The sequence below is a fragment of the Salmo trutta genome, chromosome 12 (assembly GCF_901001165.1).
Source record: "Salmo trutta chromosome 12, fSalTru1.1, whole genome shotgun sequence".
In the NCBI taxonomy this organism is placed as follows: domain Eukaryota; kingdom Metazoa; phylum Chordata; class Actinopteri; order Salmoniformes; family Salmonidae; genus Salmo; species Salmo trutta.
Genome location: NC_042968.1, coordinates 81,185,244 through 81,201,882, shown reverse-complemented (window position 1 = coordinate 81,201,882; position 16,639 = coordinate 81,185,244). Strand labels below are relative to the sequence as shown.

Sequence of the window (16,639 nt, the reverse complement as noted above, 5' to 3'; positions counted from 1 at the left end):
ACAAGGCCCTCCCCCACCCTCCCTTCAGCAAATCAGATCACAACTCCATTTTGCTCCTCCCTTCCTATAGGCAGACACTCAAACAGGAAGCACCTGTGCTAAGGTCTATTCACTGCTGGTCTGACCAATTGGAATCCATGCTTCAAGATTGTTTTGATCACGTGGACTGGGATTTGTTCTGGGTAGCCTCTGAGAATAACATTGATGTATACACAGACACGGTGACTGAGTTAATCAGTAAGTGTATAGAGGATGTTGTTCCCACTATGACTATTAAAACCTACCCAAACACCGTGGATAGATGGCAGCATTCACGCAAAACTGAAAGCGCGAACGACCGCATTTAACCATGGCAAGGTGACTGGGAATATGGCAGAATATAAACAAACAGTGTAGTTATTCCCCCTGTAAGGCAATCAAACAGGAAAAACATCAGTCCAGAGAAAAAGTGTCTCAATTCAACAGCTCAGACACAAGACGTTTGTGGCAGGGTCTACAGAGAATCACGGATTACAAAGGGAAAACCAGCCACGTCGCAGATACCAACGTCTTGCTCCCAGACAAGCTAAACACCTTCTTTGCCCGCTTTGAATAACACAGTGCCACCGACATGGCCTGCTACCAAGGACTGTGGGCTCTCCTTCTCCGTGGCCGACGTTAACCCTCACAAGGCTGCCGGCCCAGGCGGCATCCCTAGCCACGTCCTCAGAGCATGCGCAGACCAGCTGGCTGGAGTGTTTACGGACATTTTCAATCTCTCCCTATCCCAGTTTGCTGTCCCCACTTGCTTCAAGATGTCCACAATTCTTCCTGTACCAAAGAAAGCAAAGGTAACTGAACTAAATGACTATCACCCCGTAGCACTCACTTCTGTCATCATGAAGTGTTTTGAGAGGCTAGGTAAGGATCATATCACCTCTACCTTACCTGACACCCTAGACCAGTGGTTCTTAACCTGGGTTCGATCGAACCCCAGGGGTTCGGTGAGTCAGTCTCGGGGGTTCGGCGGAGGTCAAGACACACACCCGACTCATATGATTCGTGATGACACGCCCCGCTTGGCCATCATTGGCTGCAGGTGATCACGCAACATCGCTTGGCCTATCTGTGCTGCAGGGAATTTGGCGCGCTCAGTAGTCGAATTGTGACTGTCGTGATGGTACGTCGTGTGATTTCTTTCTTAATATTTTAATCCCTTCATACTAACTATGTCGAGCAAAAAAAGAAAGTGGTCGGACGAATATGTACAATATGGATTCACATGTATAACGGAACGTGATGAGAATCAGCGTCCTAACTGCATGATTTGCAATGCCAAGTTGAGCAATTCTAGTCTAGCACCGGCAAAACTAAGAGAACACTTCCTTAAGCTGCATGGAGATGGACAATACAAGAACACAACGCTAGCTGAATTCAAGGTGAATTAAGAAGGGTTCGGTGAATGCGCATATGAAACTGGTGGGGGTCAGTACCTCCAACAAGGTTAAGAACCACTGCCCTAGACCCACTTCAATTTGCTTACCACCCCAATTGGGTCTGAACCCCACCCTGTGCAACTGGGTCCTGGACTTCCTGACGGGGGTGGTGCGGTCTGCCCAACGCATCACCGGGGGCACACTGCCTGCCCTCCAGGACACGATGTCACAGGAAGGCCAAAAAGATCATCAAGGACATCAACCACCCGAGCCACGGCCTGTTCCCTCCGCTATCATCCGTAGGTCAGTACAGGTGTATCAATGCTGGGACCGAGAGACTGAAATACAGCTTCTATCTCAATGCCATCAGACTGTTCACTAGCCGGCTACCACCCGGTTACTCAGCCCTGCACCATAGAGGCTGCTGCCCTATATACATAGCCATGAAATCACTGGCCACTTTAATAATGGAACACTAGTCACTATCTTTTGTACTGTATTTTAGTCAATGCCACTCCGACATTGCTCATCCAAATATTTCTATATTTCTTAATTCGATTCTTTTACTTTTAGATTTGTGTGTATTATTGTGAATTTTTAGATTCCGCTGCCCTGTTGGAGCTAGAAACACAAGCATTTTGCTACACCCACAATAATATCTACAAAAAATGTGTATGTGACCAATGACATTTGATTTGATTTGACCATCTCTGTCTGAACCATAACAGAAAGGCCATCAAGTGAAACCAGGGACAAGAAGGGAGCTGTCTGAGTGAAACAGGGACAAGAAGGGAGCTGTCTGAGTGAAACCAGGGACAAGAAGGGAGCTGTCTGAGTGAAACAGGGAGGATGAGGACATCTAGAAAAGGGAGAGAAGGGCCAAAGAGGAGGACTCTATGTGCACCACAGAAACAGAACAGAAAGGAAAACCCATGGTGATTACAAGGAGTAGGGGGGGAAGTTAGGAGGAAGAGGGGGGACAGTTAGGATGAGGAGGGGCAGCCAGAGAGGAAAAGCAGCCAGAGAGAAGGAGGAGGGGCAGCCAGAGAGGAGGAGGAGGGGCAGCCAGAGAGGAAAAGCAGTTAGAGAGGAGGAGGAGGAGGGGCAGCCAGAGAGAAGGAGGAGGGGCAACCAGAGAGGAGGAGGAGGAGGGGCAGCCAGAGAGGAGGATGAGGAGGAGGGGCAGCCAGAGAGGAGGAGGGGCAGCCAGAGAGGGAAGCAGAAGCACTTTAGTGGAAGAAAGGCAGCCATACTAACTGAGGAGCATGAGGGACCAGTTAGGAGTTAGTGCCTCGGGACAGGTGTCCAGCTGGGTCCTCTGGTCAGAGACAAGCTCCTCCAACCACTCTACCTTTACCCTCTCAACATCGAGCAGGGCTTTGTGCTGCACAGCAGTGGATACACACATACACACACGTATACAAGAACACACACATACACACACGTATACAAGAGCACCCACATACACACACGTATACAAGCGCACACACATGCGTGCACGTAAGAACACACAAACACCCACAACACAGCAAAGACTGAGAGCAAGGAAATAGAGTGTTAGTGAAGGTTAAGGAGGAACCAAAGAGGCAGCAGAAAAGAAGGCCTGCCCTACTGTATTCAGACCTGTGGGCTGGACTGTAGATTCCTCCAACTCAGATTCTCACCACTGAAACCTCAACTCCCACATGTACCCTGACCGTATGTCTCTCTCTCTCCCCTCTCTGCCTCACATTCCCTGTGTCTGAAAGCAATGGCATCCAACTCACAGAGATGGACAACATGTCTGCTGCTGTTACCTGGGACTTGTCTGTGAGGACAGTCTTGTCAATGCTGCCAATCTTCTCATTGAGTTGGTTCAGTACCTCCTTCTCCCTATGCAGCAGGGCCATCTCAGAGTCCTGCTCCCCCTCCAGCAGAGCCCGCTCCACCTCCATCTGCACCACACGCACGCACACGCACGCACGCATGCGCGCGCACACACACACACACACACACACACACACACACACACACACACACACACACACACACACACACACACACACACACACACACACACACACACACACACACACACAGCTTAAAATCAGTATTGTTAGCTCCCCAAAGCCAGACACAGATGGACCAAAACTACCCCCCCTCCCCCATTACTGTCATTACCCAGCCACTGTAAACACTCATTTCCTAACTCCACAAAGTATCTCAACTCATAAACACACACGTCAACACCCACTGACACACACAGCATGGGTGAAGCTCCCTCCATTCACTCTCCCATGCTGTGCTCTGTTGTGCTGTGTGGTACTGTGTTGTGCTGCATACCTCTCTGATGGATTCCTCCATCTGGTTGTCCAGGTCTTTGATCTTCTGCTCCAACTCTTCTATGTTGTTCAGCACCTGGATCCTCTCTTCCTCGATACGCGTCACTTCCTGTTTCAGATGCACATCCTCCGTAGCCTGCTGCTGGTGATATTACAGAGCCATCATCAGTCCATGGGCCTACAAACTATCAATTAATCAATCAATCAACCAATTTAAACTATCAAGCAATCAATCAACCAATCAAATGTATTGTATAAAGCTCTTTTTACATCAGCAGTTGTCACAGAGTGTTTTACAGAAACCCAGCCTAAACCCCCTGCTATCTACTCACAATGTGTGTTACTGTCAACACTGTGATGATGTCATGTCTTAAACACGATATGGTCCACTACAGGATCATGCCTCATTTAAAGCTATGGTACATGTTTTTATGTTTTCTTAACAACCTTCTGATTTGTAGCTAATAGTACATTGGTTAGATGGATCTGCCTCAGATTGCTGTCAGCGATAGTGAGGGGGAGTAATGCCCCTTCCATGTGTCTGTAATGCAGCAGAGATTCAGGTCCCTCAGGAGAACAGGGACTGGGTTAATAAGAGAGCCCTGCTGCCACCAGAGAGTCAACATCAGCTCCTGTCATCAGCCCCTGATCTAATCCACACACATCCGGGCACACACTGTATCTGACACATCACAACCTGTATCATATCTGCTGCCTGCTCGAGGCCTGCTGAACAGCAGTCAGAGCCTCACGTGGCAGGCAGGCAGCAGTCCTGGGATTTATGGGCTGTTTCAGAGGCAGTATCTGACTGCCTGCTCCACTGTTCCACTGCCAGGATTTAGGAATATGAGATGGAAGAAGAGATTGGATTGGGGTGGCAGGTAGCCTAGTGGTTAGCGCATTGGACTAGTAACTGAAAGGTTGCAAGATCAAATCCCCGAGCTGATGAGGTACAGATCTCTCGTTCTGTCCCTGAACAAGGCAGTTAACCCACTGTTCCTAGGCCGTCATTGAAAATAAGAATTTGTTCTTAACTGACTTGCCTAGTAAAATAAAAATTGGAAGGTTCAATAACTAATGTATTTAATGGGACTCTGACTCAGCTGTAACAAATTATAGTGGAAATGTATTCTCAACATGAAATATAATGCTGATCTTGTAGTTGGGTACCAAATGAAATTAGTAAAGTAGGCCCCAATGTATTTTATTTTCCAAATACACAAAGCTTGTATGATTATCTGTTGTAATGGTATAAATATTCATATCAGCTACAAAGTAGGTACCGGGTATTATAAGTACTTTAATATTAACAAAACATCTTACACACAGCACACGAGTGCGCACAGTTATTCTGAGGATAAAGTCATTTCCTGTTCCCCTTCCTTTCAGAAAGTCTGAGTGGCTGTAACTGTATTCCCCAGAGAACTCCTCCATTAAAACTAAACACACCATTAAGTCATTACTGCTCTAGAGTGGAAAATGCCAGTCTTACAGTACCTCTAGAACTGTAACAGTGGCTCTGGGACTGAGACTGGGGTTAGGTGCAGAGAGAGTGAGCTACTCGTGACATACTGGGGCACCAGTGGAGGTGTACTCTGTGTGTAAGAATTCCGTATATCTTTAACAACACTGATACCTCAACCCCCACTGCGCTGCATAGTTTCCTCTACATTCACACCAACTCTGTCATGGGTGAACACACACAGCTATGTCGGAATGAGTTACTGTGTCATGCAGATGCTTTGATAAATCCCTCCCTAACCCTGTAATTATCAACAACAAGCCCCTGGGCAAGGGGAATTCCTTCTTTCATTTCATACTTCTCCTACCCATGTTCTACTGTGAGTATGTGTGCACCCACATGTTTGGCTGTCTAAGATGATGTGCTTGTTTGAGTGTTGAAGGGTTAGAGATGAAAGACCTCGGGTCTCAAGACAATGTTAGACATGTCACCAGGACTTACCCTGACTCTGTGGTGAGGGGAGGGTGAGGGGACAATGCTGCGCAGGCTGACAGCAGGTGACTGGGCCCTGGAATCCCTGGCTTCTCTGTGCCCGCTGTGGCGGCGCTGGCGGACCTGCCGCTCCTCAGCCAGCTGGTACTCCCGGGCTTTGGTGCCAAAGACATTCTCCGGGGAAGTGCCACTGACGCTGCCGGTGGAGTCGGAGAACACTGACTCATCATCAGACTCCTGCAGCTTCTCCAGCTCCTTGTTGATTTTCTGCAGGTCGGAGATGGCCGAGCCGCCCTGGTCCCGGCCCAGCTCAGTACACAGGCTCAGGATGGTCTCCAGCCGCTGGTGCTCCTATACACATTACAGGGAGAGGACCAGTGGTTAACACAGTCACACATTACAGGAAGATGACCAGTGGTTAACACAGTCACACATTACAGGAAGATGACCAGTGGTTAACACAGTCACAGATTACATTAAGATGACCAGTGGTTAACACAGTCACACATTACAGGGAGAGGACCAGTGGTTAACACAGTCACACATTACATTAAGATGACCAGTGGTTAACACAGTCACACATTACATTAAGATGACCAGTGGTTAACACAGTCACACATTACAGGAAGAGGACCAGTGGTTAACACAGTCACACATTCCATTAAGAGGACCAGTGGTTAACACAGTCACACATTACAGGAAGAGGACCAGTGGTTAACACAGTCACACATTACAGGAAGAGGACCAGTGGTTAACACAGTCACACATTACATTAAGATGACCAGTGGTTAACAGTCACACATTACAGGGAGAGGACCAGTGGTGAACACAGTCACACATTACATTAAGATGACCAGTGGTTAACACAGTCACACATTACATTAAGATGACCAGTGGTTAACACAGTCACACATTACAGGAAGAAAACCAGTGGTTAACACAGTCACACATTACATTAAGATGACCAGTGGTTAACACAGTCACACATTACAGGGAGAGGACCAGTGGTTAACACAGTCACACATTACAGGAAGAAAACCAGTGGTTAACACAGTCACACATTACAAGAAGAAAACCAGTGGTTAACACAGTCACACATTACAGGAAGAGGACCAGTGGTTAACACAGTCACACATTACATTAAGATGACCAGTGGTTAACACAGTCACACATTACAGGGAGAGGACCAGTGGTTAACACAGTCACACATTACAGGAAGATGACCAGTGGTTAACACAGTCACACATTACAAGAAGATGACCAGTGGTTAACACAGTCACACATTACATTAAGATGACCAGTGGTTAACACAGTCACACATTACATTAAGATGACAAGTGGTTAACACAGTCACACATTACAGGAAGAGGACCAGTGGTTAACACAGTCACACATTACAGGGAGAGGACCAGTGGTTAACACAGTCACATATTATTGCCAATATACTATTCATTAGACTCAGACTGTGCTATTGGGATCCAATTGTTTCATAGATGGGTATTTTCATCTATTTACAGAGTCTTTTTTCAACACAATGGGATCATGTCATCACCCAAAAGCCTGATCAAACAACCTATAAACTACCCATAGAAACACAATAAAACCAGAGAAACTACATTTCAAATGTAATCAAGTGATTTTCCGAGGAGCACAATGTTCAAATGAGTCTTAACCAGTCTGACCAACAGTCTGACCAACTGCCTGACCAACTGCCTGACCAACTGTCTGACCAACAGTCTGACCATCAGTCTGACCATCAGTCTGACCAACTGTCTGACCAACTGTCTGACCAACTGTCTGACCAACAGTCTGACCAACAGTCTGACCATCAGTCTGACCAACTGTCTGTCCAACAGTCTGACCAACTGGTTCATGGCGCATCGCTCCGTGTGTTCCATCTCTTTACAGCAGGAGTGTGAGAGTGAGTTCAGTCAATGAAACATGATGACAACTAGCCAGAACATCCAATTAGCCTTCTCAAGAAATAAAAGCTGAAATCAAAGCACTATAAGCACTTTCATGTATTCATAACAGTCCCTAGTAAAGAGACGGGACCAGACGAACTAGCAGAATGAAACCAGGTGTCGAAGTCACACAATCAGAGCCTGCTAGAGTAGTAGAATCTAGACTGAAGAATAAAGGCAGGATAATAATAATAATAATGACATAATAACAAAAAATGTGTAATAATAATGAATAGAGTGCATTAGACAACAAGTAAAATGATTGATCTAAGGCTGTGTTTATCTCACCAGTCTCTGCACCTCCTGTTCTCTGAGCCTCTCGTCTCTCTGGTGCTTGTGATAGTCTGTAAGCTCCTCCTTCCCATTCAGAGAGCTGATGCTGCCTCTTCTTGATCTCAGCCCCAGCCCACCCTTCCCAAAGGACTGCCTCCTCTCCCCCAGGCCCAGGTCCAGGCAGGGTGAGGAGCCCCGCAGGCCCCCATGCTCCAGTTCACAGCCCAGAGAGGCCAGAGAGGCCAGGCTGGCCCTGCGGGGAGTACCCGGTATGCTGGCTGTTGCTAGCACTGTTACGTCTGGCGGCCGCTCCAGAGGAGACAGGCTGCGCCTCGTTTTGGAGGACAGGGACACAGAACCCTTCTCCCCTCTGTGTGAGCCCATGGAGCGGCGTGGGGGCAGGGACAGGGCTGCAGAGTCTGCCGACCGGTGGAGGCGGGGTAGAGAGCGGCTGTGGGTAGAGCCCAGGCCGTTGAGTGACCCTGTAGAGTACTTCCTCTGACGTGGTGCAGGGTCCATACCATTGTCCCCGTTCCGGCCCTGGGCATAGAACCTGCGGCCTAGACGAGGGCTGGAGGGCATGCTGGCCGCCCCACTGTGGCCCTGAGGAGGACGGGGTGCAGGATCCCCATAGGAAGAGGAACCATTCCACATGGACAGGAGAGAACTGGCTACATTTGGGCGATGCCCGTCAGAGGAGCTAGAGAGGAGCAGGCTGTCCTGTGATTGGTGGCGTGAGCGGGTGTATGGTGGTTTGGGGCTGAGAGGACGCTCACGCTGGCGAGGGGAGGGGGGCGTGCTACTACTGGTTATGTAGGGGAGGCCTCTGGAGGAGGGGGTGCGCTCGGCACTCCTGGGGGGCGTGGGGGACAGGGGGCTAGGAGGGGGCAGGCTGAGGTAGGTACGGGTAGATTCTGTGCTGGCCCTCAGGCTAGCCTCTAGAGCACTCTTCCTGCGCTGCAGAGTCTCCATCAGGTCCTGCAGCTCCGCCTTCGATCGGGAGCCTCTCATCATGGTGCCATCCACTGAGCCGCCATTGCTGTGCTCAGTCTTTACACAGTCTGTGGAAACATCAGATGCATAGAAACCAAACTCTCATGAATGTGTATATATGATCCTGTCTTGGAGCACAGCAAAACACACCCTATACACACCCTCAAGCCTAACGCCTATAAGCTGAGAGAGACTGAGGCAACCAGCCTGAGTGGGATCTAATAACCAAACAGTGATCAGCCCATGTAGTATGCTGACTAAGGAGGGAGAAACCAGCGAAGAACGTCCTTCAGACGATTCTGGGCCCAAAACAAACACAGTTCGTGGTTAAGGAAAGCTTCTTCTAAAAATGGAAGAATGCTGGCGGAGTGAGACGGGCCGGAATGCCTTTGTACTTTCTGGCACTGAGGGAGAGCCTGAACCCTGAGGAATCACCTCTGTCTGCACGCCCCTTCCTCCCACCGACCCGGCCCCTGCGGCCCAGCATGCAGTGCAGGGTTTCTGCTCTGAGACCACCTGGGCTGGCTGACCTCAGGCTCTGTTTATCTGTGCTGACATGCTGTCATTTGTTCTCTCAGCGGATAAACTCACACCGGACAGGGGAGAATGTGGTGGACTTCCATTTATTTATACCTTACATGGGCAGTTTGACCCAAGGACTTTGGCTGTGTACATAATCGCTTAGCTGAAGAGTATAACCGTCAGACTTGAGTAAAGCAGAGTAGAGCCAAGCAGAGCCAGAGCATGACCCTTGCCCCCAGCAGACAAAAAGACAGATAGATAGAGAGAACGAATACATTCTGAACTCTGAGAACCCCTTCCTTACCACACAGCCATCACAGTGACACCTTGGCACTTCTGCAGGTTCCTCATGCAGGGGAAAAAGGGATAAACAGGGGAGAATAGCAGTAGGATTGGGAAATGTAGAGAAATAGCGGTAAGAGTGTAGTCTTCAGGGTTGTGCGAGAGAGAGATCGGTCCCTACCTGAGCTGTAGCCCATAGTGGCAACAAGACTCTTCTGGGGCTGCATGCTCTTCATACGTCTGGCCTCCTCAGGGTGGTTAAAGCGGAAGAAGTAGGATTTACCCAGACAGAGTGTGAATCCTGGATAAACAACAGTCAGAACTGACTCTCTCACAAATACACACACATTCAACAGAGCGCTTTGTAGAGTATTTTGAACACAGCCATACACACACACACACACACACACACAACAGAATGTTTCTACCTTGGAGTAAAGGGCTTTACTGAGTTTTCTCCAATTACATCAACGTCCAAGTAAAACACATTGTTTAATGCAGAGGGCAGTAGTGTAAGACATTGTCACGATGCCTCAGTCCAGGCAGCATAAGGAGCACATCACAGATTCCCTCTGTTCTCTAAACCGTACTGTCTGGAGCCGAGGAGCTAAATGAGGAAACCTTACAGAGTAGGAAAACAGATTCAGCCTCCAGCATTAATGGTATCTGAGATGGAAACAAAATTCTCCTCACTTTTGTGGACAAAGAATTGATGACTGAGAAGGCTGCTCTGTGTCCCTGAATCAATAAGCCATTTCTCTTTTATCTATGTCATTGAGCCAGGCTGTCTTCTACACTGAGACACTGTGATGATTTCAGCAATATTTACTCTCTGAGACTGGGGCTATGACAGAGATGCACAACTCCCTTCCCCCAAACACACACACACACACACACACACACACACACACACACACACACACACACACACACACACACACACACACACACACACACACACACACACACTTCAGGGTCGGAGTCTTCTGGGTCTGATAATCCAAGGTTTCCTGCTCCGCCAGGCTGATGGTTCTTCAGGAAGTGGGGTATCCTTTTACACAGTCAGCTACATACAATCCATCAGCATGAGTTAGTTCACCCTGCTCTGGCCACCTGAAACAGCTTTCCCTCATATGAGAAGTGGGGTGGTGGGGGGGGCGAGGGGGGGTTAAAGCATCACACAGACAGCAGGGCAGCAAGGCAGAGCAAAAACCAGACAGAGGAATTTGTTTATACACACTATTGGGGAAATCACTTCACAGAGTCCTCCTACACATTTGGGTTCTACTCAATGTGTGTGTGTGTGTTCTATGACTAGCCTTCCACTGGAACTACGGCTACTTTGTGAAATGATATAGTAGGCTGTATATTACTAACTGATAAGACCTGTAATAAGTTGTTCTAATAAAACATTTGAATCCTCTATTAATAATCTGTCTACTACAGAGAATGGCAGTGTGGTACCTCAGATAATCAAACACCCAAGGCTCAGGGAATCCCCCTCTCACAGCCCCTTCTGAGAATAGTAGCCTATCCCTTTTTGTCAAATTAAGTAACCACATAATGACCACTAATGACATGGTTCTTTTGGAGCAAAGATGTAAAAATGAAGGACCAATGTACAGGCAGCTCAACTTCTGATTCGGGACCAACAGGCTGCTTGACTTCTGATTAGGGACCAATGCGCAGGCCTCTCGACCTCTGCATCCATCTATGCTACCTCCCAATCACTTGTTCATTTTTCCCCAAGGAGTACCAACCCACTTCGGGGAAACGTGCAATGAGTACCAAACCACTTCGGGGAAACGTGCAATGACTACCAAACCACTTCGGCGAAACGATGCAACCATATGAAAATGATTAAGAAAAGCGCACTCTTGGCCATACAGCACTATTTGTATTTATTCTTTGTTTAACTAGGCAAGTCAGTTAAGAACAAATTCTGATTTACAATGACGGCCTACCCCTGACGTCGCAGGGCCAATTGTGCGCAACCTGATGGGACTCCCAATCACGGCCGGATTGTGATACAGCCTGGAATCGAACCAGTGACGCCTCTAGCACTGAGATGCAGTGCCTTACGCCACTCACGAGCCCGTTTAAACCCTCTAAAGTTTAAACAGTCCCCTAAAAGGTGTGCGGCATATCCTACTACTGAGTCTATGCTAAAATGGACTTCGAGTATTTCAATGGCTTTAAAATAAAATAAGAAAATTGACTATTTTGCGCGCAACTCTTTGACAAACTGGACATAACCAAAGAAAACCATGTATAGCCTACAATTGAACAACGAATCCAAACTGGAGTTCGCGAAAGATTACTGACGGGTTAAAAAAGTTATTATCCTGCAAGATGAGGAGGGAGAATGGTGAAACAGACACGCATCTTTTCTGGAGCAACTTTTGAAAACGTCTGAGATGTTTTTGTTTCGAGGACGACAACTAACCTTTGTGTGCTGTTCCATTCAAACTGTTGAGCGTTGGTGATGGACGGAACTCCTCTGCCCTGGATTAGCATGACAAAGGGACAGAGGCGCTTCCCTCTGCTACCTTGACGAGTCCTCAGACACTCCTCCTCCCCATTCTCAAGTCTGGTTGGCTGATTTGGGTGGTCGCAGACGCGCCAAATTGGGGAGAGGAGGGGGCTTTGGTGGGACGGGGGAGAAGGGGCGGGTGGCGGGGGATGCTGTAACCCCGACCCTAAGGGACAGTTACATTTTTTGTTGTTGAAATGTAACCTTTTTAACTAGGCAGTTCGAGTTTACAAACGTGGATATCGACTTTGCCAAAAAATACATCTCTTCCTACCTTGTAGGCCTACCCAGATTCAAAGGCTTGGATTGACAATCTCCTAATGTCTTTGAACTTTCTGTTGTTTTGCAACAGAGGTCTCTTTCCATTCATCAAACGGAAGGTGCACAGTTTGGATTGATTAACTGATTGTTTTTATTTGTCAGTAAAAAAATACATACAGTATATACACTCAGTACAAATATTTGTAAAAGTGACCAGGATTGCACAATAAAGTCGGGGATGTATTTCCATTGTGTGTAAATACTTAGTGCACATAAAAAATCCGGTTAAATTCCCCATGCACCGAATTTTTTTTTTAAATGGGTTCCAATGTATTTTTAACTCTAGGCCTGCTGATGGTTTTGTCACAAAAAATATATAGCTAATATGCTAATATGCACCGTCTGGTAACCTATTGGCACATGCGCTCTAGCCAACAGCTCGCAGATACAGTACGGGTATATGCTACATGATGAGGATTTATTATGGACAAAAGTGTGAGATTATTTTTATTTGTCAAATGCCAGCCAAGCATTGATCATCATGTCACCAGAATAAGACCCTCGTTATTGAAAGGAGCATCAAACTCATCACCGTGCACATTCACTCCCTGTGAAGTTAATCATCATTTATTTAATATAGCCTAATAAATGGCATGCTTTCCCATGATGTCGTGACATGTTTTATCCGACATGTAGGACTACTTTACTCGCATAAAAGGGTTGGATGTTAACCTAATGTAAAGCCATTTTGAGAATGCTGGAATTATAAGTAGGATGAATGTGCGCATGCCTACAGGAGATTTTTGAAGTGGCCTAATCAGATTAAAACATCGTGTCTGGTTGTGTTTATGCCATATATAAAATGTAATACCTTTTAAAAGTTAAATGACAAATATTTAGGCTGTATAGGTTAGGTTGTAGGTACGTGAGGAATAGCCGCTCGGATTTGGAGAGGCAGAGCGCGCTTTAAACTTTCCTGAATAACTGGTCCTGTCAGGTGCATACGTGGCCACAATATTATTGGACGACTTGGGGGAATGATGATCTGCAACAGACAGCACATCTCAGTATCATCCTTAAAAAAACAGCCAGACTGTGTCTTTCCAGACCTTATGTAACAGTGTAGGTTCCGTCCCTCTCTTCACCCCAACCCGGGCTCGAACCAGGGACCCTTGCACACATCAACAACTGACACCCCACGAAGCACCGTTACCCATCGCGCAACAAAAGCCACGGCCCTTGCAACGCAAGGGGAAACCCTACTTCAAGTCTCAGAGCGAGTGACGACACCGATTGAAACGCTATTAGCGCGCACCACCGCTAACTAACTAGCCATTTCACATCGGTTACACTTATAAACTGTCGAGAGTAGACCCGCAACTGATCTAAATGCTTTTGCGCCATTATTCAAATGACATTCACCCTGCAGCCCAGAGTATACTTTTTTACTGACTTGAAAACAATAATGCAATTATTAACATGACCTTTATGAATTATGAAGCCTTTCTGTAATGTATGTTTTTATTATTACAAATTCTTCAAAATTAACAAAAAGTGACGTTAGCTGATTAAGATTATCTCATACAACAAAATGTATAAGATCTCCTAAACCTGCGTTTGCCACAGACGATACAAAAACCCTACAAAACGCCATTAATTTCCCCCATAAGCTTTGTATAGCGAACCATAGTGGAGTTCGTGCCTATAAAAAAGACTCCATTATTATTGACCTCTATTGACACTATGAATGGTGGATAGAGGACAGGATAGACAGACTGGTAGACTATACTAACCTGTGGTATAATAAAAGTTAGCAGGGAAAAGCGTAGTGCATAAGGGAAGTACCAAAACACCTTGATATAGGGGAAGTGCCAGCAAGCAGATGAGGCAATTTGGCTAGGATGGAAGAAATGATATAGTACAACCTTCACTATCACGAATGTAAACCAGGGAAAAATTGCACTACCCTCCCTTGTGCCCAATAAAAAAAACACACAACCCTCCCCAAAGCAAAACATATTTTTTTATACAACCCCTCCCCTATTTTGGACCCCCCCCCTTTCTCACAGTACATTTAGAACTGTCCCTAATCGACCCAAGCTGAGAAAGCAGTCCAAAGAGCAATGTCTAAAACAAAATCATCAGCACGTTATGCACATCACTCAAGTCTCCAATCAGTGCTTTTTCCTTGTTTATTTCATACCTAAATAATGTAGACCACTGTATGGTTCCCCTAGGGCATTAAAAACGACAGAAACCAGGTAGAACTACTACAATGGTCCTGGTAACACTACAAACACTAATACATATGGCTAACATTATAATAATATAATAATAATTATTATATAACTCAAATTAAACAGATACAAAGAAGCAGTGACAGTGACTGATGAACTAACAAATTGACGACTGTCATCTCTCAGAGTGTGGACCGTGGGATAGTGTGTATGTGTGTGTGTTTGGGGTGTATTTGTACAAGTGAAAGTTAGGCAGTGGAAGGCAGGGGCCTCGCCCACTGCTGAAACCCTTCAGGCTCTGCTCTCCATCACACTCACAACTGCTGTTACATCATGGGGAGGGGCTGCTGATTACTTCCAGATGCTGTTCTTTAGTCCTTGTTGAAAATCTCTCTCAACACACACACTGACTCACACAGACTCTTGTGCGCGAGCGCGCGGGCACACACACACACACACACACACACACACACACACACACACACACACACACACACACAATATTAAACACGCCAAAAAATGTTCTCTCTTACACGCCAATGATGCAGAGATGATGAGTGGTGATCAAGTGGATGTGTAATGTTATTTCATACACTGCGTGTGAAGGAGGGGCGTGAATACCAGACACGTACTGTACCATGCTTAGTATCTTTGCTGAGAAGCATCTGTGTGTTTGTGTGTCTAGGAACTGCGAGCACAGAAACTATATCGACTACTACCCCTTCTACTGTAAACACTGGTCCCACACAGACTAGGGAGATCCCAGTGAGAATATATAGATGTATACTTTGGACTCCGACATTGCTCGTCCTAATATTTTTACATTTCTTAATTCCATTCTTTTACTTTTAGATTTGTGTGTATATTGTTGTGTATTGTTAGATATTATTGCAGTGTTGGAGCTAGGAACACAAGCATTTTGCAACACCTGCAATAACATCTGCTAAATATGTGTATGTGATCAATACAATTGGATTTGATTTGATTTGAAGAGTAGAGGAGGAGTGGGTATGATAGGTCCAGTATTACTCCTAGGGAGAGTCAGAGTTACAGCATATGGGAAGTCTCACCCCACTAAGCACCTCACCCAATCTCAATAGGGCGGGCCTACTGTATGTCAACAGCCTGGCCTGATGGGTAACTGACCGGCGACAAGAAATCATTAATTCTCACAGTTTGTTGTCCTAACACTACAGGAGATTACATCCTTAGACAAGACCAGAGGAGTTGAAAATACTTTCTACTTCACCTCAATCTGATACTTGTATGCATCTGTATGTTTGCATATGAACAATTTAATATGTGTGTATGTTGATGACAAGTGTGTGTGGGTATGCATGCATGTGCATATGTGAGTGTGTGTATTACAAGTGTGTTACCTTGTGTCAGCAATGTTGGCTTTGAGACATGGACTCCATCAAGTGAGCACAGGTTTCCGGAAGGGTGAAGGGTGATGACTCCTCCTCTGTTTATAATACGACAATGCTCTGCCTCTATACCCAGGCCCTCAATAGTGATGTCTTGAGGTACGGACGCATCCTCTCGGCCAATTCGGGTCACACCTGAAACACAGAAAAGTCTCGTCATTGAAAGCTACTGTCTCTGTAGCACATAGCACCCCATATGAAACATCAACACATGGCAGGTAGCCTAGCGGTTAAGAGCGTTGGGCCAGTAACCAAAAGGTCACTGGTTAGAATCCCAGAGCCGGCAAGGTGGAAAAATGTGCTGTAGAGGGGTTGGGTTAAATGTGGGAAGACACATTTTGGTTGAATGCGTTCAGTTGTGCATCTGACTAGGTAACACCTTTCCCCTTTCTTTCATGCATACAGTAGTGCTGGTCATAACCCCTCTACATTTAGCACTGGTTCATTTAAAAGGCAT

The 16,639-nt window shown here is 46.5% G+C and overlaps 1 protein-coding gene across 5 annotated transcripts in view; it reads right to left on the bottom strand.

Annotated features, from left to right (window-relative positions):
- The window catches only part of LOC115204373 (pleckstrin homology-like domain family B member 2), a 42,075-nt gene that overhangs the window by 17,958 nt on the left and 7,478 nt on the right, over positions 1 to 16,639 (bottom strand). For 2 of the 5 annotated variants that reach the window (XM_029769891.1, XM_029769889.1), the window contains exons 4-9: positions 16,135 to 16,317; positions 9,906 to 10,025; positions 7,943 to 8,988; positions 5,700 to 6,041; positions 3,738 to 3,878; positions 3,212 to 3,349 (exon numbers count right to left, since the gene is read on the bottom strand). In XM_029769891.1, coding sequence (XP_029625751.1) covers positions 3,212 to 3,349; positions 3,738 to 3,878; positions 5,700 to 6,041; positions 7,943 to 8,988; positions 9,906 to 10,025; positions 16,135 to 16,317 — 1,970 coding nt within the window. Of the gene's footprint in view, positions 1 to 3,211; positions 3,350 to 3,737; positions 3,879 to 5,699; positions 6,042 to 7,942; positions 8,989 to 9,905; positions 10,026 to 12,170; positions 12,347 to 16,134; positions 16,318 to 16,639 lie in introns of those variants that run through there. The other 3 variants (XM_029769890.1, XM_029769892.1, XM_029769893.1) reach the window with 3 other exon arrangements.